At 43.0% G+C, this 26,563-nt stretch overlaps 1 protein-coding gene across 1 annotated transcript in view; it reads left to right on the top strand.

The window, feature by feature from the left end:
* The window catches only part of LOC142660012 (uncharacterized), a 46,227-nt gene that overhangs the window by 9,930 nt on the left and 9,734 nt on the right, over window positions 1–26,563 (top strand). Inside the window, exons 10-14 of the mRNA XM_075836661.1 lie at window positions 12,031–12,088; window positions 14,395–14,589; window positions 15,767–15,929; window positions 21,080–21,229; window positions 22,165–22,325. Coding sequence (XP_075692776.1) covers window positions 12,031–12,088; window positions 14,395–14,589; window positions 15,767–15,929; window positions 21,080–21,229; window positions 22,165–22,325 — 727 coding nt within the window. The remainder of the gene's footprint in view (window positions 1–12,030; window positions 12,089–14,394; window positions 14,590–15,766; window positions 15,930–21,079; window positions 21,230–22,164; window positions 22,326–26,563) is intronic.

Genomic DNA, 26,563 nt, shown 5'->3' with positions numbered 1-26,563 from the left:
TATATGACACTCATGATCCAGAGACGGCAGTTTCCAGTAATGTCGTAATAGCATAGAACCTGGTGATCTGGTGATCTCAGTGACTATTCGAAAAAGCATGCAACCCTTAGTGATCCAATGGGATAGTATTTTATCCTTGGTGAACCCAATCTTAAAGTGAATGTTCACCCTTTACCACCATGTTATTTTTAGGTCCAACATTCTGTTCTAATTAATTTCCCAACATATCTTATTACCAGTTAGCGCTCATGTTTTCTGAAACAGCTTCAAATACCCTGTGTAGACATAGTGTTAAAATAAAAAATTCTAGACATCTGCAGCCACCACTAGGGGGAGCTTAGAAGCTTACTGCATACTCTTTTATTGTGGAGTTCAATCTAGAAACAATATTTTGTAAATGCCTAAACTCCCTCTAGTGGTGGCTGCAGGCCGCCAGGAATTTATCATTTAAGATGATAGGTTTGTTAATGTTTCTACGTCAGTTTTCTGGCGTGGAAATTTTGCAAACAACAAATAAGTTGCATAAATGTAAATTTTTTGGCTGTTTCCCCCTGCTCTTGCCATTTTTTTAAAAAGTGAGCAGAGTCTCGTGCAAGGTGGGGCGTGAATTAGCAACTGGCATAAATCATAGCGTAAATCTGCACAAGCTCCTGGCTGTCGTACTTTTCATTTAGTGTGAATATCCGATAAATTTGTCTTGTTTTGTTTTTGATTTGGATTGGCCTACTCTTCATACATCTCCCCTATGTCTCTGCAGTGCATAAAAAAAATGGAGCGCTGATCCCCATATAGATATCGGAAGAAATTAATCAGCACAGAATTGTTGACCTCCACAAACCAATCCGAGCTTTTCCAATCCTAGCGCTGCCCTCATAACTTTAAAGGTGTCACCCTACAGTCCAGGAAACGTTCACTAACTACTGTGCCCAGCACCATATTGGTTTACCCAGCGAACTTTGTTCCTGTCAGAGGCCCAAACGGTAGGGGCTAGCCCATGACGACGGAGAGCCATTAGTTTGTTGGAATAATGGGTGAGAGATATATAGGGAAGGAAAAGTTAGTATTGATGTAGGCTGTAGGGCTACCCATGGCTTCAAAGATGCTGTAATCTTAATGAGAATAAATAAACTTTCATTACAAATGAAGCAATGATTCCTGTTCTATAAATAATCAAAAGAGAGAGAGAGAGAGAGAGAGAGAGAGAGAAAGGGAGAGATAGACTACCCAACCAGACTGCTGTTATAGGGGGCACTCCAGATTACTCAACCAGGCTTCTGTTATAGGGAACTCCAGACTATATAGACAGACTGCTGTTATAGGGAACTCCAGACTATATAGACAGACTGCTGTTATAGGGGGAGGTCCAGACTACATAGCCAGACTGCTTTTCTAGGGGACGCTCCAGACTACACAGCCAGACTGCGGTTATAGGGGGTGAGCCAGTCAGCTATTATAGGTGGCGCTCCAGACTACACAGCCAGACTGCTGTTATATGAGAAAGTACAATCCAAGTGTAATTCAATCCCAGACCCGTCCAGTCTTACAATGACCACATGTTTGAAACCAGGAACATTACTGTGTAAGATAATTGTGTACTCAAGACCCTGGATGTAAACAGCCCTATAAACTACCAGCATTTTTATTTTCTGTGATCATGGTAATGAATATTCCATCCACCCTACTACTAACCACTGCAGTCACTGTCACCCTGCTTATTTACATGAAAAAATGGTGAAATGAGGTAAAACTGAAGAACCTGCCGCCTGGTCCCGTACCTGTACCTGTCGCTTGCAGAATAGCACTACAGAAATGCTAAAGTGTTTCATTAAGGTAAGTTTATTAGTATTCATTGTCATATAAATGTGTATAAGCAATAAATATCCTGTGACTCATTGCTTATTCTGTACCAGCTGCACTCTGTTTGGAAGTGCCAACCTGCCTCCTCCTGTCTTCTCTGAATATAGTTGAACTGCGCCGTGTGAGAGACATGCTAATATCCCAACCTAAATAGTGAATATCACAGCACATATGTTTGAATTTAGCGCTCATAGTAGGCAGTGCTATTGTGGAAATGTTGTAGTGTCTTAAGGTGAACGCTAGAGGCCAATGGAGGTTCATCTTATTATTATTGCAATACATTAACTCCTTAACGACTGCCCACTGTCTTTTTGATAGCTGGCTCAATCTGCAGTAATGTATTTTGGCGTCACTGTGGAAGAGGCTAATGAGAACTTCAGAAAGCACTCATTCTCTAAGGCCTCACTCACACGAGCGTGGCGTTTTTGCGCACGCAAAAACGCGGCGTTTTGGTTGCGCAAAAACCACTTAACAGCTCCGTGGGGCAGCAGCATATGATGCGCGGCTGCGTGCTTTTCGCGTAGCCACCATCATTATGACACTCCATTTGGATGTTTGTAAACAGAAAAGCATGTGGTGCTTTTCTGTTTTCATTCATCCTTTTGACAGCTGTTGCGCGAATCACGCTTGTCCCACGAAAGTGCTTCCGTGCGACATGCGTGGTTTTCACGCACCCATTGACTTCAATGGGTGCGTGATTCGCGAAAAACGCCCAAAGAACGGACATGTCGTGACTTTTTTTCAGCGGACTCGCGCTGACTAAAAATCACGGACATTTCTGCACGGCCCCATAGACTAATATAGGTCCGTGCAACGCGTGTGCAAATCACGCGCGTTGCACGGACGTATATCATGTTCATCTGAATAAGCCCTAAGAACGAGCTGTTACTTACAGAGAGAAACCACCTTACCACGGGCTGGTGGCGGTGGAACCTCCGATTCCCACTGTTAAATTCTTTGATGCAGTCCGTGACTGTGACCGCGACCGTGACATGATCAAATGGGACTCCCCACTTCGATTGGGACAACAAGTCTTCCTGGACCGTCATTATCTTCTCTTGACAATTCTGCTGTGGCCCCCGCCCGGGCGGATTTGACACGATCTTATATTACATGATGACCTATTCATTTGAATGGGATCCGTGTAACACTACATGAGAAGTGTGGACATGGAGCCTTCCCCAGTTATTACAGATGATCACGATGGGTTAAGGAATCAGCCAACAACAGGCATGACTTCATTCTAAGGGTATGTTCACATGTTTAACCAAAAATTTCGCAGCATTTTTTACGGCCGTTTTTGGAGCTGTTTTCAATAGAGTCTATGAAAAACGGCTCTAAAAACGTCTTAAGATGTGACCTGCACTTCTTATTTGAGCCATTTTTTTATGCGGCCATTTTTCAAAACCGCCGCGTAAAAAATCGGCCCGTCAGAACAGGACGCCGTTTTTCCCATTGAAATCAATGGGCAGATGTTTGGAGGCATTCTGCTTCTGATAAAACGGCCGAAAATAAGCCGTGTGAACATACCCTAAGTGTGTGTTGCCCAGGTAAGACAACCCATTTATGGTGGCCACAGACATAAACCTTACATTTCAACAATCTCTCCATAATGTATTCATTCAGAAGGTTAGATTGAAAATACTATAAATGAACAGATGAACTGAAGTAGTATGAATGATTTTCATTAGAAATAAGAGATGAGGATGGCGTCTCGCAAGGTGGGTTCTTCTCAGTAATACTGAGGGATCTCCATCACCAATATTGTCCTATAATGGTAAAATAGTAAATCTGGATATTTTCACTCTAATAGGTGACGGTGATCATAGTTGACTGTTAGGGCTTCTCGTCACATGACTCCTCAAGATCAACTTATAATAAAATGTGGCATCTGTTTAGGGGTTGTATCTCAAAGGATGTATTGTATATATTACCATCTAAATGTGGTTACATTTGTTACATTGTTTTGTCATTTTAGCATAAATGAATTGTGGCAACAATCTGCCTTATTTTACTAGTGCCTGTTCACTTTACATTAACACCATTAGATGTAGTGCGGTAGATAAGGAATACAGATACTGCCTATGCGGATGTAATGATCGCTATATAATATTTCTATTTTTTCCTCCTCCCAGTTTTTATTCTTATTTTTTTAGATTTTCATATTTTTCTTTTTCACCCTTTTAATATTTTTATTTTGAAATTACTATTATTATTATATTCTTGATATTTTTGTATTTTTTATATATATTGTTTTTTATTATTTATTATTATTATTAGGTGAACTTATGTCAGTGTAGTGGATATATCTGTTTCTTCCACTCCGTTTCTGATGCTTGTCAATCAGAGGTAACTGAGATCAGGAAGTATAACACTCCTGCTTTCAGGCTGTGTAATACCTATCTACCTACTACCAGCCCTACGCGTTTCTTTACTAAGTTATTTCTCTGCTGTAAATCGTCATGGGCTTGCAGAGTCAGAATGTTATAGCTTCTAGCATTCTAGAAGTGCAATGTACTGAAACAATGTGGCGTGGAGTAACAATGCCAGCCACCATTAGTGGCAAAACTACCCATCTTATATAGGTGGAGTCTCCCCCCTCTTCCAACATCACTGTCAGCTACAGCCAATGGGAGACGACGCTCAGGGGGTGTGTCCCACCCAGTTAGAAACAGGGGCTCGTCCGTCTGAGCGAATGGGAAGCCGGCCTGCGATCCGACACCCACCCTCCCTTGATGACATAGGGATATAAACACAAGAGCTAGACTGCACCGTGAACAGATAGCATTGCACCTACATCATCTTCTCCCCCGAGTAGGGAAAGATGAGTAGATGTCCGGGCACATCCAGGATTAAACTGGGGCGTCTCACAAACCTGGGATTACCGTCTCAGTGTGCTATTTGGAGGGGATGTATTAAAAATATATATATCGGTGTGAGCAGGTTCTGTTAGATGGTCTAAGAAATAGTGCATTGCGATGATATGATCCACCTGGTGAGTTGTCCAAGGAATTCAAAATACAGTGATTGGGAACCTAGTGCCAATGTATATAAATTAGGCATTAGGTATATGTGGGTTCCTGAGACTATTCGGCTCAAAATTATAGATATTATTAAGCTATATATCAGAGATAATGACTTACGAGGACTTCTAAATGAAAAGCAGCAATCTATCTATATTGCCCACACGATTTGTCGATCTTATTACTTCAATAGTCTGAAAAGTGACCTCCATCATTCTGTATTTCTCCACTTCTGTATTTCTCGCATATGTCTCGCTAGGCACGTGTCATCCTCTCTTCTGATATTGCCAATTTGCACAAGGATCCTCCTCCGAAACTCCCTAATGGTTTTCCCCACATAATTCAGTGGGCAAGTACACGTGGCCATATAAATAACGCCTCTTGATTCACAGTTTGCAAATTCTCTGTTTTTGAAAATTTGCCCTGTCTTTGCACTTTCAAAGGTCTTACTTTTGATAACATATTTACATGCTCTGCATGAGCCACATTTATATGTCCCCAGGGGTACATCGGGGAGCCAACACGACAGTAGTATACACTCGTTGAAATGACTGTGGACTAGGCGGTCCTTGAGGTTCCTACCCCTTTTGAAGGTAATTAAGTGATATGGGGCAACAGCCTTATCCAGATCCGTATCTGCCGTGAGTATTCCCCAGAACTTGTGGAAGATGTTTCTGATCTCCCTATGTCTATTGTCATGGGTTCCCACAATTCTAATAGAGGTAGATGTATCTGTCTCCTTGGTCTTATCTTGTACTAATAAACCGGTTCTATTTTCAGAAAGTGCATGATGATATGCCTCCCTTAGCACCTTGTCAGGGTATCCCCTCCTTCCAAACCTTTGACGTAGATGTTTGGACTTATCCATAAAGTCTCCTAGGTTCGAGCAATTCCTCCTAAGTCTAAGATATTGTCCCTTAGGAATTCCTCTTTTTAAGCTCGTCGGGTGATTACTCTCCCATGCCTGGAGACTATTTGTCGCCGTTGGTTTACGAAATAGGGATGTTGTCAAATTTCCCAGTTCCATCTTGGTGATGGTTATGTCCAAAAAGTTCATGGATGTCTGGTGGATCTCGGAGGTGAAATACAACCCCAATCCATTGATATTCAGAACCTTGACAAATTGGTTGAACCGCTCTATAGAGTCGTCCCAGATGATCAAAATATCATCTATATACCTCGCCCACAACAATATGGGTGAGGTATATGATGCAAGACCATCTGAAAGATGACTTGATCTTCCCACCAGCCTAGGTATAAGTTAGCATAGCTTGGGGCACATGGGCCCCCCATCGCCATTCCCTTCAGCTGGTGGAAGCGTTGCCCCCCAAATAGGAAGACATTTCTTGACAGGACAAATTTTAAAAGACCTAGAGTTAACTCGTTATGTGCCCCATATTGGATCCCTCTCATTTCCAGGAAGCACCGCACAAGGCAGATTGTTGCCACAATTCATTTATGCTAAAATGACAAAACAATGTAACAAATGTAACCACATTTAGATGGTAATATATACAATACATCCTTTGAGATACAAAACTTAGTGAATTTTGCTTCAAGGGAAAAGTACAAGAAATTTGCTTTTTACAGTGAATTATCTGTTTAGGAGTTAGCCAAAGTATAAAATGCCTTTAAAGAAGGCCTCTAGTGAGGGGCACAACTAGAAACTATGTGCCCCAGGGCAAAGTTTTCACCTGTCATTTCCCCCTTGTAGCTCAGATGTGCGGTCCCCTATGTTTTTACTAGTCTCAATAACAACATACAGTAGGTATAACACAATTTTCTATGTATGATAATTTACCTCTAAAGTATACAATCATAAAGTTACCACATAATTCGACTATGTACTATACAAGAAACAAATATCATGATACTGTTACTAAAAAGACAAAAAATAGTATACCAAGGCAAATATTACCAATGAGACCACTATACAAGGGACAAACAGCACTGACCCACCATGACCACATATTACCACCAAGGAGTGACTGAATAATACCACCATACCGTTACTGAATAATACCGCCACACCATAACCACATAGTGACTGAACAATACCACCATACTGTTACTAAATAATACCTCCACATCATAACCACAGTGACTGAACAATACCACCATACTGTTACTGAATAATACCGCCACACCATAACCACATAGTGACTGAACAATACCACCATACTGTTACTGAATAATACCGCCACACCATAACCACATAGTGACTGAATAATACCACCGTACTGTTACTGAATAATATCGCCACATCAAGACCATATATTACCACCACATAGTGACTGAATAATACCCCCATACTGTTACTGAATAATACCTCCACACCATAACCACATAGTGACTGAATAATACCCCCATACTATTACTGAATAATACCTCCACACCATAACCACACAGTGACTGAATAATACCACCATACTATTACTGAAAAATACCTCCACACCATGACCACATATTACCACCACATAGTGACTGAATAATACCACCATACTGTTACAGAACATAACCACTATACTGACCGATATTACCACACCATATAGTGACCATATAGGGGTAGATATCAGTCCTACACATGCTCCCTGCAGATCATATAAGTGAATATAGTACGGTTATATTGAGTGACTCACAGGTAATGCTTTCTGTGGTTGTAGCCATACTTTTCTTCTTCATCAGGCCCAGACTGCCATGACGACTTCTCCCAACCACGACTTGTCTGTGCAGAATCTGACACACAGACATTTTCAAGGCTCAATGCACACAATGCATATTTCAGTGCGGATTTGTGTGCGGAAAATCTGTAGCATAATACAGTACCAGAATAGTCAATGAGGTTCCAGGAAATCTTATGCACACGCTGCGGTATTTTTCAGGATGGAAATTGACCTGCGGTGCATATTTTAGAATCCACAGCATGTCAATTTATCTTGCATTTCCGCTTGCAAATTGTATCTGCCTAGTGTTGTGGAAAATCGCACAAAAACCCCCAGCATGAAACCGTGCTGAAAAATGCTGAAAAACGTAAAAACCGCACCGAAAAATGCACGATTAGGTGCAGTTTTTATCTGCAAATTCCTGTGTATTGCTGAGGTTTTGATGCGTATTTTCTGCAGCAAAATACACAACGTGTGCATGTAGCCTAAATGCTCTATTTTCTAGCACCCTCTACGAAAAATCACCATCCATAGTGCCCGAGGCGGTAAAAGTGCCCCAAACAGTAATAGTGCCCATTTTAGGCCCCAAAGAGTAATAGTTCCCCCACACAGAAGTGTTACCCTCTGTGCCCCCCACAATAGTACTCCTCTTTTGTGCCACCATATAGTAGTCAGGCACCTAAATAGTAGTTAGGCACCTCCCTATAGTAGTTAGTTCCCTATATAGTAATAAAGTGCCCCCATGGAGTAGTTAGGTGCTCCCATATAGTAGTTAGGCCACCCATTTACTAGTTAGGCCCCCATATAGTGGTTGGGCACAACCATATAGTGGTTAGATCCCCCATAAAGTGGTTAGGTACTCCCATAAAGCAGAGAGCATATAGGAAATTTGAAGAAAATAATGGGAAACGGCGCTCCTCCGAGATCTGTGTCATTCAATATCGAAGCCGGCTGCCACCCACTGCGTTCCCTGGGAGGATGGATCCTCCTTGCAGGAATCAAATCGGTACGAAAGGTAGAAGAAGTTGCAGTATCGGCGCCATTATTTCCTACCTGCCTGGCGCCGATATCGTAAATACTGCAAATTTTCTCTGCCCGGCCTCTCAATCGAGGGGACTGTGCTGACTTCTAATATTAGGCTTAAGCACAATCTCCGTAGCCAGTTTAAAACTACCATTTCCCCAGTGGTGTAGCTTCCATGGAGGCAGACTACACAACTGCTATGGGGACCGTAGTGGAAGGGGCCCGGCAGTAAACTGCTTCTCTTTTTTCCTGACGAACGGGAAGTTGACTAAGATTGGCATTTCATATGCCAGTCTAAGACTACATTGCGCTGGAGTACAATGTGCCAAATATATCAAATATAGATTTGACGTATCTTTGGCTGTTCGTGTTCCATAAATTAAAGCCTACGCCTGCAGAAGACTATCCCTCAGCATGACCCCCACCCCACTTCATCTTACAGGATAAAACACAGAAACTACTTTGAGGTGGAAAGGACATAGCAGCCAATTTTTTTTATCAACCAATTATTTAATACGAAATCCTGCAAATATTATGTACATAAACATACAAGAGTACAAGAAACTAACTGTCAATAAAGTAAGAGCAAAGGTCTTTGAAGGCTGTTTCCATCCCATCAACTCCTCTTTATCTCTTTTTGTTACATGACCATTGCCCTTAGCCACACCCCCCTGACCCAAGATAAGTTACTTCATATGCTCCTAGGGACTTTGGCCCAACAGGAACCCAATCCTCTTCCAATTGAATGAATGACCCTTCTCTCAAGCACATAACCATGTGACCATTACTGTAAACTTGCCTCCAAGGACCCCCTAATCACACCACTACTGCTACGACAAACAAATACCCGAAAATTAACCTACATTAAGGGTGAATGGGTGGGAATTTTTCTGTTCTGTTCTTCATCAATCATTTCTGCTTCTGTACTGCCCAATCACTTACTAGTAAAACTTATTTTTATTTCACTGCTTTTACCCTAGTCAAGCCGCATTCCACTACATCTGCGCCACGCACCATCGCTATCCTTAAGCCAATTTCTGGCGTAAGTGATGGTAAATTAGTCAGTCTATGGGATGCCCCGCCCCCCTGCTAAACCCCGCCTACTTATCTCACCACTTTTGAAAATGATAGCACATACATGGCATGCATAATTTGCTAATAGCATTCATAGCAATGTAGGCAGCCTGATGGGGGTTTAAGCAAATAAACAGTTTTTTTGCTACAGGGGGAGCTCACTGCATAAAGATTGAAATATATCTCCCATTGAGTTCAATAGTAGCTGTATACGTCTAATTGCACTGAGCTGCCCCTACTGGTGGCTGTAAGCAGCCATAGTTTTATCATGTACAAAGGGAAGAAGGGGCTATGTATGGGGACGAGCACTCGTTATTACAATCGCTCGTCCTCATACATTTCCATCATATCGGCAGCACGTCTCCCTGTTTACACAGGAGGATGTGCTGCTGACAACGATAATATTTTGTGCTGCATAATCAATATGATCAGCCGATGAATGAGCGTTTGCTGGTTCATCGGCTGATCGTTGCCCTGTTTACACGGGGTATTGATCGGGAACGAGCGTTCATATGAATGCTTGTTTGCCCGATCATTGGCCCATGTAAAAGGGCCTAAAGTGAACGACTACACTAAATACAATAAATTTGAAATACCAATAGGAAGGTACCGCCAATATACCACACAGGGCATTCATTTACAAAATCAGGTACAAAAACGTTATTAAATAACTTGGCTGAGACAGTCCACAAAAAAAAAGTCATATACACAAGACAGAAATAAAATTACAACCCAAAGAGGCCGAGGGACATCACATACGTTAACTATGAAAATTACCGAGGTAGATGAGAAATTGTCAATGGCAGATGAATATAAATACTGACCGTGAAACAGAATAAATGTCAGGGACACTGAGCATACGGGACAGAGTAATGTCCCCAAATATTCATAATTAAATCATAACATACAGGGCACATGAAATAAACGTAATTAGCCTTGTGTGAAGACGATCATTAATATCAGATACATAGATAAATAAAAAAGGATACGGACCCATTGATATAACAGGTGTGAACGTGATGTCCTCCCACCTCACCCTCTGACGCACGTTTCACGTTGCTTTTTCCTGGAGTGGTGAGTTGGGAGGTAAAGGGGATGAACCTTTATAGTGGGGTTGACCAATAAAATAAGAAAACGGGTGCCAAACCAATCGGGCACATGGACTCTACCACGCCACTACAAGTGTGTCGGCAATTCACAGCGTTATTAGTAAAAGGAATGAAGGGGAGTGCTGCGGCCTCTTCATAACAGCTGATCAGAGGGGGTGCCGGAAGTCGAATCCTGAAGGATCAGGTATTGATGCCTTATCCAGAGGATAGGCCATCAATTTCTTCGGACTGAACAACCCGATTTTCTATAAATTCCCTTACAGGGTATTTGAAAATGTTTTTTTCAAACTAGACAACACTTTTAAATTACAGAAATATTTTATCCATTTACGTTTTGTTTATAAGCAGCTGTTTTCTTGGCTATGGATGGCTCCCCAGGTGATCAGAGTAGATGGCAATCTTAGTCATGCAATTCAGTCAGTTTTTAATGGGTTAACAGGAGGGATCATCAGAGTTTATAATGTAGACCTTTGAGTTCTGCTTTATAACATTCCAAAAGACTCATTAAGATATCATTTATGTTGAGTATCCAGCATTTTATTAGGTTCAGCATGAGCAGCAGCTTGTTTTGGCTGTCGATGGTTGAACGGGTCACGAGAGTGGAGAGCAGTGTGCCATCAGCTATGGAATTCTGCCAGTATCCATACCGTTTACATGGAGCTTCAGTGTACTTTATAGCGCAGAACAGTTTTCGGAAGTTCTTTGCTCAGCAGTAGACAATTTATGTGATTCAGCATGAGATTAAACTGTGGTGAGAATGTTCCCTGTATATTATAATCCTCCCCTTCCACATGCGCCCGAATTTGCACTTACTGCTGCAGGGGGCCATTGAATAGTTAAGGCGTTGGCGCTTCACCTGTTCCTACTGAAGGAGGCATCACCATGATGACCTGCGCATCTAGCGCTTGAACTCCTGACGTCACCATTGGTGTCCAAACTATGGGAACAGCAGCTGCACAAGATGGAGCTATATTTCCTAGTTTATTTATTAGACAGTGTTATTTAGGTAATTGTCTGGCAATATTATATGGGCACTGTATGATTGTATTATTTGTACACTCTATGGTACATCATAAGGGGGGCACCAATAGAAGGTATTGCACAGGGCACCAACAAACCTCAGGCCAGCCCTGCCACCATCTCTGTGCTAGGGGAAGCACTACATACTTTTGCCTACAAATATGTAGGTATAATGGCTTCTGTCAAGTTGTTATGTTCTTTATAAGCTTTAGGAATTATCAATAAAATGCAGAAACTATTAGTTTATTTTATTAATTTCAGGAAACCTTGGTCATTTCTGTTTTGGGAGAAGAAGCAGAACCAAAATCCAGCGCTTGGGGTGAGTAAAAGGGTGAGCATGGGGTGAGCATGCCATGAGTAAGGACACAAGATGTGTCAGAAACGCGTAGGCTAAATTAACTAAGGCAACTTTTGATCTTTCACCCTCCACCCATCTCTGTACTCTGCTATGTTACTGAACTACCCTTTCAAGTTCTTCTTTTTAAATTTGTTAAACCAATAAAATTGGAACAGTTGTTCCTTTTACTCACACCAAGTGCTGGATTTTGGTTATGCTTGTTCTTCTGTTGTTTGCAGCGGGTCGTGCGGGATTCCGGGCGCTGTCTGTTCACGGACACAACAAACGGTGAGCTGGAGGATCCCCCCCCTTTCCTACTTACAGTTTTTGTTCATTTTTGTTTTGTCTTGAAGGATCCCGAATAGAACTCTGAATTGTTTGACGCTGGACACTTTCTTGATGAAAATGGAAAGTTTAAAGGGGTTTTCCAGGTTCTGACAACTGGTGACCTATCCACCGGATAGGTCATCTGTACATGATCTGTGGGGGTCTGACACCCGGGCACCGCACAGATCAGCTGCTCCGGTGCCTCCGTGCTGGAAACAGTTCGCTCCGGTGACGGAATAGCGGCCGAGCTGCAGTACTGCAGATCTGCTCCTATTCAAGTGAATAAGAGCGGACCTGCAGTTCTGCAGTACGGCCGCTATGCTATGTACGGAGCCAACTGCTTCCAGGCTCCGTCCATACCATTATGCACCACAACATCCAGTGCCTGCAGGCCACCGGAGCGGCTTATCGGTGCGAGGTCCAGGTGTTCTCAACCCCTTTAAGAACAATGATGCCATTTTCACCAGGGATCCACATATTTTACTGTTGATCAATGAGCATCTCTCTCTGGTGATCCTAGCTTAGGCCTCTTGCACACGTTCGAGCCCGTAATCGCTGTGTTTGCGGGCACGGCGGGCCACCAACATCCACAGACAGACGACTGCATTTTTGGCCCGTGCTCCGATGCAAAGTACAGGAGCACAGCCCGTAAAAAGCAACAGATAGGACATGTCCTATGTTTTGCGGCACACTTCCATGGCCCGGACAACTTCCCGTAAATAAACTGGAAGGTGTCCGTGGACAATAGAAATGAATGCGTCCGTATGTCCATGTATTACGTTGTGGATCATCCATTTGAATACTCAGCATGTATATATACTGTATTTCCTCTTCAACAATCAATTCAGGGGAAATGCAGGAGCATTTCTATGCAACCCAGGGATGTACCGGATTTGGAGTTCAATTTTTAGGAGGTATACTAAAAGGAAAGACATGAAACTGATGTTTTGCTTTATTCTAAAAGGATTTCACAATAATATTTTTTTTAATAACACCAGATCGTTGACACCAGGAGAATTATTTGATCAACAAGCTTCCACGCATTATCAGAAGTCAACTTCGTTTACTCTTCACTGGGTTCACCTCAGGACGTGGCGTCAATAAAACTGACTGACTTCTAAAGCTCAAGTGCCAATTGAGCAGTAATAATGCCAACGATCTATCGGACTACACCCAATCTGAGTGAAACCAAGGAAGGAGAAGTCCTAGTTCTTCCTTTATATTTCCCATTCCTATGAGCCTAGGCAAAACTTCTGCATCAAAATCTGCAACAAATCGCGACGTTTGAACATAGCCTTATTATTGCCAAGTTAAAATCAAAAAGATTCAAAAAGTTGTCAATTTCTCAATAGTTTCTAATCTACATTTCGTAATTTCCAAATGATTCAAAAAGTAAAGCAGAATAAAATAACAATGGACCTTGAAAGAAAACTCCTTCATTTTACAACCCTCAAGACATCAGTGAAGATCAGGCTTGATAATTGTAGAATAGATATGTATAAATACATTTTTGTCACATGATGCATTTCCAATCTTCTAAACTTTCTACCCTGGGAGTAGCTTAGCTGTCACATGACTCTGTGATCTACCAAATGAATTGGACTGAGCTGCAGTACCAGATATAGCCTATGGACAAGAGTGGTGCTGTTTCTAAGAAAATAATGTATGGATTCAAAGAGCTTGCATTGTGCTGCTCCCAGAACCAGTATTTGGGTATACAGAACCTGGCATCCAGCTGGAAAGGACATCTGGGAGAAGCAACGTGACTTGCAACCAAGGGTGTTTTTAAATATATATTGATAATTATTATAGCATTTACAATACATTATGCAATACAACTGTAAATCTGCAGCGACTCTAAACACACCCAGCCTGTTCCCATAATCACATGTTATCTGGAAAGTTGCTCTGTGTTGGGTCATATATAAGGACACGGGGACATAGTACAGACAGAGCTGTAGTCACTGGGGCGCAGGATGGCTCTGAATATTGCAGCGACCCTTCTCCTGGCTACTGGAGTCACTCTCCTAATTTATCTCATTAAATGGTGGGGTAGGGTCAAACAGAAGGACCTACCCCCAGGACCTACACCTCTACCTGGCCTGGGGAATGTCTTTCAGATCAGCACCTCAGAAGCACCGCAGTCTTTAGTTAAGGTAGGTAAGCTTTAATGTAATTAGAGTTGTAAAAAAATGATGTAGTTAAAAGGGTTGTATGAGATTAGAAACACGTCTGCTCTCGTTCCGAAACAGCGCCACTTGATCCATTGGCAGTGCCGTTATTGCTGTACTCAAGTAATTGGGGCTCAGATGTAATACCAGACACAGCCCAAGGACAAGAGTGGCGCTGTTTCTGGAGTATTGCAGCTATGTTTTGTTTTCTAATTCTATACAACCCCTTTACAGCGGTCCTGTCTCCTCTCCTGACATGTCTGTTTTAGTAAATAATTGTATTCCCCATAAAATAACAATTCTGGAGCATCTTTTCTTAGAACTCTACAATTCTACCGTTCCTCTGAATTCCTTTTATAAGTGTATGAATAAATTGGGTGTTACCATTCACTTTGTCAAATGGGTGTGTTCCTTTACATTCTCACTCTGTCAGCACTGATTAGACTATAAGAATATGTAGGGACACCCCCCTAACTGGCAACACCCAGTTGTCAATTTATTCATACATTTGTAGGAGGAGCAACAGAGGAAAGGAACAACAGAGAGTTACAAGAAAAGATGTTCCAGAATTGGTAATTATTGGGGTATACAGGTATTTATTAAAATTGACATGTCAGAAGAGGTGACAGGTCCTCTTTAATGCGATGGACAGGATCAGAAAAACATGGCTGATTTCTTCCAGAAACAGCGCCACCTCTTTCCATTGGTTATGTGTGGTATTACAGCTCAGCCCCATTGAAGTGAATAGGCTTGAGTTGCAATTTCACACATAAACTGTGGACAGGTGTGACGCTGTTTCTAAAAGAATGCAGTCATGTTTTTCTAATCCTGTACAATCCATTTAAAGACTGGAATATGCTATGAATATATTGGTGGATAATTTGAGAGAATCTAAGACAAGAGCTAGTGTTTATAAACAACCAAAGGCCGGTTTCCCACAAGCGTATTACGGGTCGGTGCGGAAGCCATATAGTTAGAGACAAGTACGGGCCCATATCTCATCCTGTGACATCATTGAAGCCTTTACTATTCAGATCTCACACGACGCAATCCCAATCTTGGCTCTAAATATACAGTTTCTGCTTTGATCCATAATACTCTTGCGTCACAACGGGCAAAGTTTTACCGTACACCATTTTTAATGTTTTCTATTTCTCTCCAGCTGAGTGAGACGTATGGACCTGTCTATACCCTCTACATATCAAACATTCGTACGATAGTACTGATCGGGTACGATGCTGTGAAGGAAGCGTTGGTGGACCACAGCGACGCTTTTAGCAATAGGGGAGACACAGGAGCAGGAGAGTTTTTTTCTAAGGATTTTGGTAAGTCGATTAAGTAGATGACAGTAATTGATCATTTTCTATGATTTTAATAGGAATTATTTTATAATGCTTTATGCAGGTTTTGTGATGTCTATAATAAAAGACAGTCGTGGGATATGTCAGAATTCATGACTTTAACGGATCCTTCAATACTTCAGTCGGCTTACCGTCTGACCCCTCACCTCTTCCCCTGGATAAGACTCAGATAATTGTTGTGGTGATAGGCCATAACAGCCATATTTATTAACATTTTCAATCAAATATGCCAATTCAGCATAATCATAAATATATAAGAATTACATATAAATAACCAATAATAACAGATAATAACATAAAAACATATGTCAAATATGGGAGGGAGGAAGGCAGTCTCCAAAACTCATTTTGCCCTTGGCCGTCCACACCTGACCCAAAGGCACCGTATACAATTTGTAAACTGCTCCTGGGGACTCCATCCCCCCCAGGAACTCCACCTGGTGTATTTTACACCAATCCGATGCAAGGCCCATTTTCATGCACCGTACCATCAATTTTCTGCCTCCAAGGTACCCCCTCTCCCCGCAACACAAAACAACCGCTGCCATGACAAGAACGCTCCAATCCCTAAAAGAAAAACATGTTAGCACAATAAAATGATAACATAAAAACAATTCCTAGGGCGGGAGAGCGGGAACTTCTCCCACTGCGCGCCAAACTGCCTCACTTCTTCATTTAAGACCTTAAGTAGCATGTCCCCTGCCAAAGCCCACCCACTCTCGACCTACATTTACAACCCTATAACTTCCTGACCACGTTAACCCCTTACAGTACAGTCTAAGCCTCCCTGATTCTACCCCAGTCAAGCCGCATTCCACTACGGCTTCGCCCCGCTCCACTGCTCTTCTGACTTTAAAGGATCGAATACTTCAGTCGGCTTACCTTCTGACCCCTCACCCCTTCCCCTGAATAAGACTCAGACAACTGTTGTGGTGAAAGGCCATAACAGCCATATTTATTAACATTTTCAATCAAATATGCCAATTCAGCATAATCATAAATATATAAGTATAACATATAAATAACCAATAATAACATGATAGTATATGTCAAATATGGGAGGGAGGAAGAGCTCCTAGAAGGCAGTCTACAAAACTAATTTTACCCTTGGCCGTCCACACCTGACCCAAAGGAATTACTTTACACCAATCCGATTCTTGGCCCATTTTCAAGCACCTTACCATCAATTTTCTGCCTCCAAGGAACGCCCTCTCCCCACCACAAATGGGCTACGGTGACACCTACAGTCGACCGTCCCGCCACACCTGAATGGCAAGCTCCAAACCCTCCTGCAAACCCAGACACCATATATCGATGCCAATCTCATTCAAATGCACCCCGTCGGACCTGCAAAGCTCCGGTGACGCACTGCAATACCACCATTCAAAACAGGCAATCTAATTTGTTGATCTGCGCCCTAGCCCTATTGAAGCTATCCACAGAACATGCCTGCTGCCAGGCTGGCCTTGCCACAATATCCGACCAAACAATCAGCATATTCGGAAAGGCTGACCATAGCCGCAACAAATCCAGCTTAATATCCCAAACTATGTCCCTGGAAGGCCTGAGCGCAAAATCAGTAGCCCCGACGTGCGAAAGTAAAAGGAGGTCTATTCAGACCCGCGTAAAATTGTACCTCTGACAGCACTCTGTTCCACAGCATTCCCCTAAGCCCCAGTCACCGCACCTGTATCTGTGACTGTGCCAAGCCCAATTGATGACCGTCTGGGCGTACATCTGCCCGTAGCGTACCCAGTACACAAAAGAGTTGTCGACAATCCAGGCCAGGCAAACGTCAGCGCCTGAAAAACAAAACATAACATGCAATCCCACATGCAACACATGCAGACAAGCCCCATATTCCATCTAATACAACAATTGAGGATGAACATAACCCTTAAATCTGGCAGACTCCCAGCGTCCAATTCTCATAATCACAGAATCAGATCCCCCCCCTAGAGGCCTCCGTGGCTGCTCCAATCCTGAATGAATGAGAACAAAATTTTCACGCCTCCATACCTAATGAGGCCAAACATTTCCGAAACACCGCTACAAACTGATACCAGGATAAAAATCTTCCATGCAACAAAAGAGGCGCACCATCCTGTGGCCGAACTACCAAGAAGCACTCCACACAATCAACCGGACACAATGACGATCCCTCCAACCGCACCTACACCACCATCAAACCTCTACCCATCTGATCGGTTTTGGACCGCCGAATCGTACAGGACACATAATCCACCCCAAGCTGCACATCACTGCACAACAAACCACCAACCATCGTCCCACTTTGCGCCACCAACTCTGAAAGTTGAAACACTCCAAAGAACGCCAAAGAAAATGGCTCCCTAAATAAACAAATCTATTTATATAAATAAACACTCACTCAACGATCCCAAGAACTCAAAAGTAACCGGCCGGCGAGAATCTCTCCGCACCCCCTGTTTCCGATAACCCTTCAAGGCCTGCTTAACCATAAAGGACTTAGAAACATCACCAATGCCCCTTAATTTTACCCAAAAAGTTACAGCCGCCACCCGCTATGAAGCCTCCAAAAAAGAAGCCCCTTCACTAAAAGATAAACCTACAAAGTACAATAGCAATGATCCCAGCACCCCATCTGACTCGTGCATCCCCACCTGGCCCAACAAATCCTCCCAACAGGCCCATACTCTGGAATATGCCGCCCAGGTAGCAGTACCCACGGACTGACGTATCAACGCTGCCGACACCCCTGGACCACGTCCCAAAGCCACATGGGGCAAGACTTCCTAAGCTGCTCCGCACCCAGTGGCGACCTGCAAAATCTGTCCCACTGAAAGCGAGAGAGAGAATTAGCGGTGTCGTTAACAATTCCAGGCACATGAACCACCACAAAGCATGCATTAAAAATGAGGCAACGTAACACTAACTGGAGAAGCAAACAAACCACAGGAGGTGAATAGGCCGTCTGTTTGTTTATGGCTTGCACCACTCCCAGGTTATCGCAACAAAAACTGAACTTTTTGTTGCAAAAATGTTCGCCCCAAATTTCCGTTGTCATTACAATGGGGAACAATTCCAGCAAAGCCATATTTGTCACCAAACCCTCTTCTTTCCAAACCTCCGGCCATGTCCCAGCGCACCACTCACCCTGAAAATACGCACCAAAACCATGCGCAGCCGAAGCATCCGTATGCAATTCCATATCCACACTAGACACAACCGCGTCCATCCACACAGACCTGCCATTGTATTGAACCAAAAATTCCTCCCACACCCCCCAGATCAGCCAGTATGTCCGCCGACAAGTGAATAAAATGATGAGGTACTGCCACCCCCGCCGTAGCTAAGGCCAGCCGACGGCAGAACACTTGCCCCACGGGCATAATCCGACAGGCAAAATTCAACTTCCCAAGTAGGGACTGCACCATACGCAGCTGCACTTTACCTGCCCCCCACATCCTAGCTACCGTTTCCCTCAGATCAAGAAGATTGTCTTCCGGCAACCGACACTCCATGTGGATGCCATCAATGACGATACCCAAAAATTTCACATGTCATTGCTGGTCCTTCCGTCTTCTTAAGTGCTAACGGTACCCCAAACAATGCCGCCACATGCTCCATGTTATGCAACAATATGGAGCAAACATTCGATCCCGCCAGGCACACAAACAAGAAATCGTCCAGGTAGTGTTGCATGGAGCACCATCTGGCTTCCTGCTTCACCACCCACTCTAACAAGGTACTGAACATCTTGAAATATGCACACGAGATAGAACAGCCCATAGGCAAGCAACAAGCTACATAAACCCCCCCCCCCCCAACAAAACCCCAACAACGGAAAACTATCCGGATGAACGGGCAACAGTCGAAATGCTGCCTCAATGTCGGTTTTAGCTAGTAGCGCCCTCTCACCAAACTTCCTAAGCCAAGAAACCGCCAAATCAAACGATGTATATGAAACTGAACACAAATCAGGATCAATGCCATCGTTGACCGACCCTCCCACCGGGAAAGATAGATGATGGATGAGGCGACATTTATTGGGCTCCTTCTTGGGAACAAGTCCCAAAGGGGAAACCTGCATGTCCATCCATGGTGGGAGAATAAACGGGCCCGCTATCCTCCCGAGATCCACATCCTTCTTGATTTTCTCCGCTACCACCCTTGGCCTAGCCAGCACCGACGCCAAATTCTTATGTATGATCAAAGGCCCGCCCGGGTGACACGGGATACGAAAACCGTCCGTGAACCCCGCCCTCAAAAAATCAGCTGCCGCCTTATCTGGGTACTTCCCAAAATAGAGAAGCATCCTTACCACCTTCACCGGCGTCGCCCCTCTTCTGTCCAGCCTCCTGTCCTTTTCCTTTACCCCACTTGAAACATCTGGACAAGCTATGTGTGCCACCACATCAGGAGCACTCATGCTTGTAACAGCAGTCAGACAGGAATTTGCAGTGTCCTTCATAGAACTGCCAACAACAGCCCTTTCTTGTCCCAGTCGAGGACCCCGAACTCAAGGCAACCCCGGATGCCCCAGGAAAGGACTGCCCGCTACTTCTTGGTGCAGCCATAAGCAGCATCCACAAACTAATAACCTTATGGTCCCTACGCAGAGTGGGCCACACGGATTTTCGCTGTCGGAATTGCTCATCGTAGCGCAACCATGCCACCCCTCCATACACCCGATAAGCCTCTCCAATCCTGTCCATATAGCAAAACAGGAGGAATCAAGCGATACTGACGTTTCTCCTCCTCGTCTTTTTTACTGTCATCTGGCTTTACACGATCCAAGTTAAACTTCTCCAACGGAAACAAGGAGAAGATCTCGACGTAATCGTCCTTCCAGATCTTCTCCTTGACCTCTGGCTTCAGATGAGCCCCTCAAAGCAGACGTAAACCTCCCCTTTGGCCATGTCCGCCAACCTAACATTCTCAACCGGTTTTGCCTTAATGGGCACGCCCCCCTACGCTGCGGACGTCCCACCCCCAAAAAACGCCAGCGAAAAAGCAGTGCATGTTACTTCTTGAGCATTTTTTTGCCGTGGTTTCCGCCCTTGTTTTGATTATTTATAATTGTTGGATATACTTGAGTTCGAAGCTATTAAACCAGATGCATGAATTTGCAGGGGTCATTGCAAGCAATGGAGAAAGATGGAAAATCCTTCGTCGATTTTCTCTGACAACATTGAGAAATTTTGGAATGGGAAAGAGGAGCATTGAAGAGAGAATTCAAGAGGAAGCCCGTTGTCTTGCTGAGAAATGTATGAAGGACAAAGGTGGGTGGAGATCCAAAAATGTTTTTCTCATACCCTCAGGCCAGCCATACATATTAGATGATATCTATTCCTCGGCCGAGCATGCATGTATTCTGAATACGGAGATGGGAGTAAGTCACTGCCGCACACCTCTGGTGGCGACTTATCTCCCGAGAGCAAAATGATCAGGCATGTTTAAATCCAACTGCCCGCTACTTCTCTCCCCCCGGCATCATGGTAACAGCCTAAAGTTCCCCATACACATTAGATGGTCAGATGATCCTGGCGAAATCGTCAGGTTGGGCCTAAATTAATCTAATGTGCATGGTCAACTTCAGGCCGGCCACAGCTATTAGATAGCTGTTGGCCAACAGCCATCTCTTTACTCTACTCGAAAGACAAGCATATATTCTCGGTCTGGAAGAACAAATAATCGGGCATATTGGATTTTTGCCAATGTTTGGAGACTGTTGTGCTGCCCTCAGACACATTAATTTGAAGGCTGATCCCCCGAAATCAGTGGGTTTGGCTAACATTAATCTAAAATGTGTGGCCAGCTTTAGTGAGCTGGCCAGAGACACCAGACTATACCTCTGTATTCCTACTAATTTCATAACAAAATACCCTCGCTAGGGCCTCATTGAGACGGCCGTAATGCCGCTTTATTATTGTATGTATTATGATCGCAGGTTGTGGCCTGACCACAGGTCTAATGACCTAAACTAACAGCATCGTAGGGATCAATGATGCTGCTGGTTTAGGCCATTAGACCCGCTGTTGGGCTAGGTCTTGCGGTCGTAATATAGGTGCTAAAATGTGGCTCTATTGCGGCTGTCTGAATTCGGCCTAAGATAAAACTGTGTCATTTTCTTTACCTTGTTCCATATTTATCAAATGTCTGTGTTATATTGTGCAGTTAAGACAAAGACTGATCACCTCTTTATATTTACTATTAGACACTCCAATTGACCCAACATATATATTGCGACTCGCTGTTTCTAATGTAATTTGCTCCGTTGTGTTTAATGAAAGATTTGACTATGAAGACAAAAAATTCTTGAAACTCTTATCATATATTAATGATATTTTCAATCTGATCAACTCCCGTTCAGGGCAGGTAAATATTACAAAATTTCTAAAATGTATTTGAGTGCAATGTAATTAACATGAATGTACAAAAATGAAACAGTTTCCCTATCCTTGGCAACTTCGACGCATATGGCTGAAGGTAAAACTGCATTGTGTCCATTAGATAGATCTAGATACAGGTAATAATATGCCTGAATGTGACCTATAGTAATGCAGAAGTATGGATTATCCTATAGCTGGATTTTTAGAACACTTGGCAAGGATGGAAGATGTAGACTTGGAACAAAAAAGCCAATGAGTAAGCCAATAAAATGAGGCAGCTATCCAGATAGTCGATTAAAAATATGTCTATAGCTACTGTGCAGACGCATGTGTTTCCATGATAACAGACTACAAACAAAACCTGTGTATTCTGATTCTGCATAATCATACTCTAGTCCATCTAATCTCAACTTTTGACTAAGCTACAGCTCCCAGCCCCTCCACGATATGACGAAGACCATAAAACTTGTAGGGGATTCATAAACCTGTGTACCATTCACTTCCGTCTATGCCCTCATCAGTTTGGTTCAGACTTCTCTAAGGTGGCATATATAATCTCCCTACTCTCAGGAAAAGCATAGTCTTGAACGAGGTGATTCAGTTTTATCCTTATTGCCCACTTTCCGCTCTCCCTGCCGGTGGGTATTTGAAGAAAGTGGTCACAGATCTTTCGTAGCCTCTGCTCTGCTATGTTTAAAACAAGGAGACACTACTGTGAGACTATATGCCATCAAATTTCGGACCTCAGTCTCTGAGTTTGACTGGCGTAGTGATGCCCTCTCTGAAATCCTCTGAAGGGTTGGCTGGTCGCCAAATCCGGCCCTTAATGACCTGATCTCCCTAACATCCAAAGTGGAGGCTCTGAAGACCCTCCTTTGCCCAACACTAAGGAGTCTATACAACTTGGACAATCAGCCCTTTCTTCCAAAGACAGAATCCGACGTCTTACTCTTGGTCTATGCCTAGAATGCGGACAAGAAGCGCTTCTTCGGTCTCGCCATCCGTTGTTGCATCTTGAGGCCTAAATTAAAGAGGGGGGATCCCCTTGTGCCTTACTCTATCCTCCACTAATGACAAGATTTCATTCCTGTTATCTCTTTCACTTAAAAGCGAGAGATGGATTAAAGAGAGTGTTTTGAAGGAGAGACAGTGTGTTACATAGGCAGGCACTACACAGAGTGCTATTCTAACTACACTGCATTCCAAATTATTATGCAAATGTTATTTTTCGCTAATTTTCCTAAATAGTAGATGCAAATGACAGTCAGTATAATCTTCAAGCCATCAACCGTTGGAGTATAATGCAAATTTTATTGAACAAATCTCCTAAAGATAACAGATTTTTTTTTTAGAAGTAAAAAACTCAAAATGCACTGTTTCAAATTATTATGCACAACAGAGATCAAAACATTTTAAAGGTTGTAAAGAGAACTAAAATGGTCATTTGTTGAATTTGCAGCATCAGGTCATATTTACAGAAATCAAAAGCTCTTTCAATAAAAAAAAAACGTAATAGGCCAAGGTACATGTTAAAATAGGACCCCTTCTCTGATATCACCTTCACAATTCTTGCATCCATTGAATTTGTCAGAATTTGGACAGTTTCTGCTTGAATATCTTTGCAGGATGTCAGAATAGCCTCCCAGAGCTTCTGTTTTGATATGAACTGCCTCCCACCCTCATAGATATTTTGCTTGAGGATGCTCCAAAGGTTCTCAATATGGTTGAGGTCAGGGGAACATGGGGGCCACACCATGAGTTTCTCTCCTTTTATGCCCATAGCAGCCAATGACACAGAGGTATTCTTTGCAGCATGAGATGGTGCATTGTCATGCATGAAGATAATTTTGCTACGGAAGACACGGTTCTTCTTTTTGTACCACGGAAGAAAGTGATCAGTCATAAACTCTACGTACTTTTCAGAGGTTATTTTCACACCGTCAGGGACCCTAAAGTGGGCTACCAGCTCTCTCCCCATGATTCCAGCCCAAAACATGACTCCGCCACCTCCTTGCTGACGTTGCAGACTTGTTGGGACATGGTGGCCATTCACCAACCATCCACTACTCCATCCATCTGGACCATCCAGGGTTGCACGGCACTCATAAGTAAACATCACGGTTTGAAAATTAGTCTTGATGTATTTCTGAGCCCACTGCAACCGTTTCTGCTTGTGAGCATTGTTTAGGGGTGGCCGAATAATAGCTTTATGCACACTTGCAAACCTCTGGAGGATCCTACACCTTGAGGCTCGTGGGACTCCAGAGGCACTCAAATACCTGTTTGCTGCTTTGCAATGGCATTTTAGCAGCTGCTCTCCTAATCCTATTAATTTGTCTGGCAGAAACCTTCCTCATTATGCCTTTATCTGAACAAACCCGTCTGTGCTCTGAATCAGCCACAAATCTTTTCACAGTACGATGATCACGCTTAATTTTTCTTGAAATATCCAATGTTTTCATACCTTGTCCAAGGTACTGCACTATTTCACGCTTTTCGGCAGCAGAGAGATCCTTTTTCTTACCCATATTGCTTGAAACCTGTGGTATGCTTAATAATGTGGAACGTCCTTCTTAAGTAGTTTTCCTTTGATTGGGCACACCTGGCAAACTAATTATCACAGGTGTCTGAGATTGATTACAATGATCCAAAGAGCCCTAAGACACAATACCATCCATGAGTATCATTGAAAAACTAATAATTAAATGTTTATGACACCAATGTGCATAATAATTTGGAACACGGTGTAGACATTATGAAACAGACATCACTTTACTCACATTGATTGAATTAGTATTTGTAATTATTATTATCATGACAATAACAGCTTCTCTGCAGCGGTCATACATTAAAGGGGTTTTCCCACAAGGCACATTTATGACATATCCACAGGATATGTCACAAATGTCAGATAGATGCGGGTCCCACCTCTGGGACATGCCCTATCTTCGGGCGTATTTCGCAGAGTTTTATGCCCGCGTTGCTCAATGGCTGTGGGCGAAAAACGCTGCGAAAATCGGCGTGCAGGCAGAGGAAAATCTGCCTCAAGCTTCCAACAGCAGATTTTCCAACAGCAAAAAACTCTGTGTGAACCCAGCCTTATAGACTACATAGTGAAGCAGATCCTGGATAGTAAGCAGGTTCTTGGGAAACTTTTTTATTTCATTAATTGGAAAGGATATGTTCCGAATAAAAGGTCCCTGATTCCTAAGAAGTGCTTATCAAGAGATTCCACTTAAAGTATCCCCTCAAGCCTCCCTAGATATCTCCGTAGAGGGGGCCCTAAGATGAGTGGGTACTGTTACATTCAACTGCGTTTTCTGAATATTTCTGTATATTTTGTTTTCAACACCGGTTAATTCCTTCTTTTCCGGTGTTCTCCTGCTACGCAGCTGTCCTAGGTGAGCTGGTCATGTCTGCAATAAATTCTCAGTCAGACCTGCATTTACTGCCTAGTCATAGAGTTACAACCTTGACTCTGTAAGTTCGTACCTTGTCATTTGTATTGCACATTGACCTTGGCTAGTTTTGACTACGTTTTGTCTCATCTCCTGATTCGGTTGTCTGTTACTTATTATTCTATCTACTGGAATATGACCATAGCTTGTTCTTTGACTTCGTCTTTGGTTCTTCCATTCTCAGACCAACTCCTGGTATTGACCTTTTCTATTCTGACTGCGTTATGCTGTTACCGCACTGAAGCCGCCAGTCTGAGACTATTCTGGGGACCACAACCTGGGGTTCCCCTGCAGTGAAGTCCATATCTCCGTACGGAGGTTAGAGGGTAAATACAAGGGGATCCCTTAGATTCCTTGCCCTGGTCTATCCAGCGCCAATCGGATTTCAGCTTTGTGGATCCACTGCTCGGTTCTTTTTGTACAAATCGTCACAGATACATTTGGGAGTTTAGCAGGAAATAGGGGACAGATGGAAGAGAGTATGGCTGCAGGGTAAGACTAGACAGGGTTTTTTCTAGTCTGCAACTATGTACAACATAGGTCTACATATGTATAAAGAAAACGGTTGGATTTTTTTTCATCAAGACTATTTGCAAACTTGCTTCATTTTTAATTTTAGATGTATTAAATCAAATCAAAGAAGTTGGTTACAAAGGTGGTCTTTTACGTTAAAGTCATGGAAAATATCAAAGCTTATAATGTACATAAATATGACACTCAAAACAAAATAACATTATGTTTCTTATCTACTTTTTTTCTTTATTTA

Source organism: Rhinoderma darwinii, chromosome 8 (genome assembly GCF_050947455.1).
Source record: "Rhinoderma darwinii isolate aRhiDar2 chromosome 8, aRhiDar2.hap1, whole genome shotgun sequence".
Taxonomy (NCBI): Eukaryota; Metazoa; Chordata; class Amphibia; order Anura; family Rhinodermatidae; genus Rhinoderma; species Rhinoderma darwinii.
The sequence above is the reverse complement of the archived record's forward strand: the minus strand, read 5'-3'. Positions and strand labels throughout refer to the sequence as shown.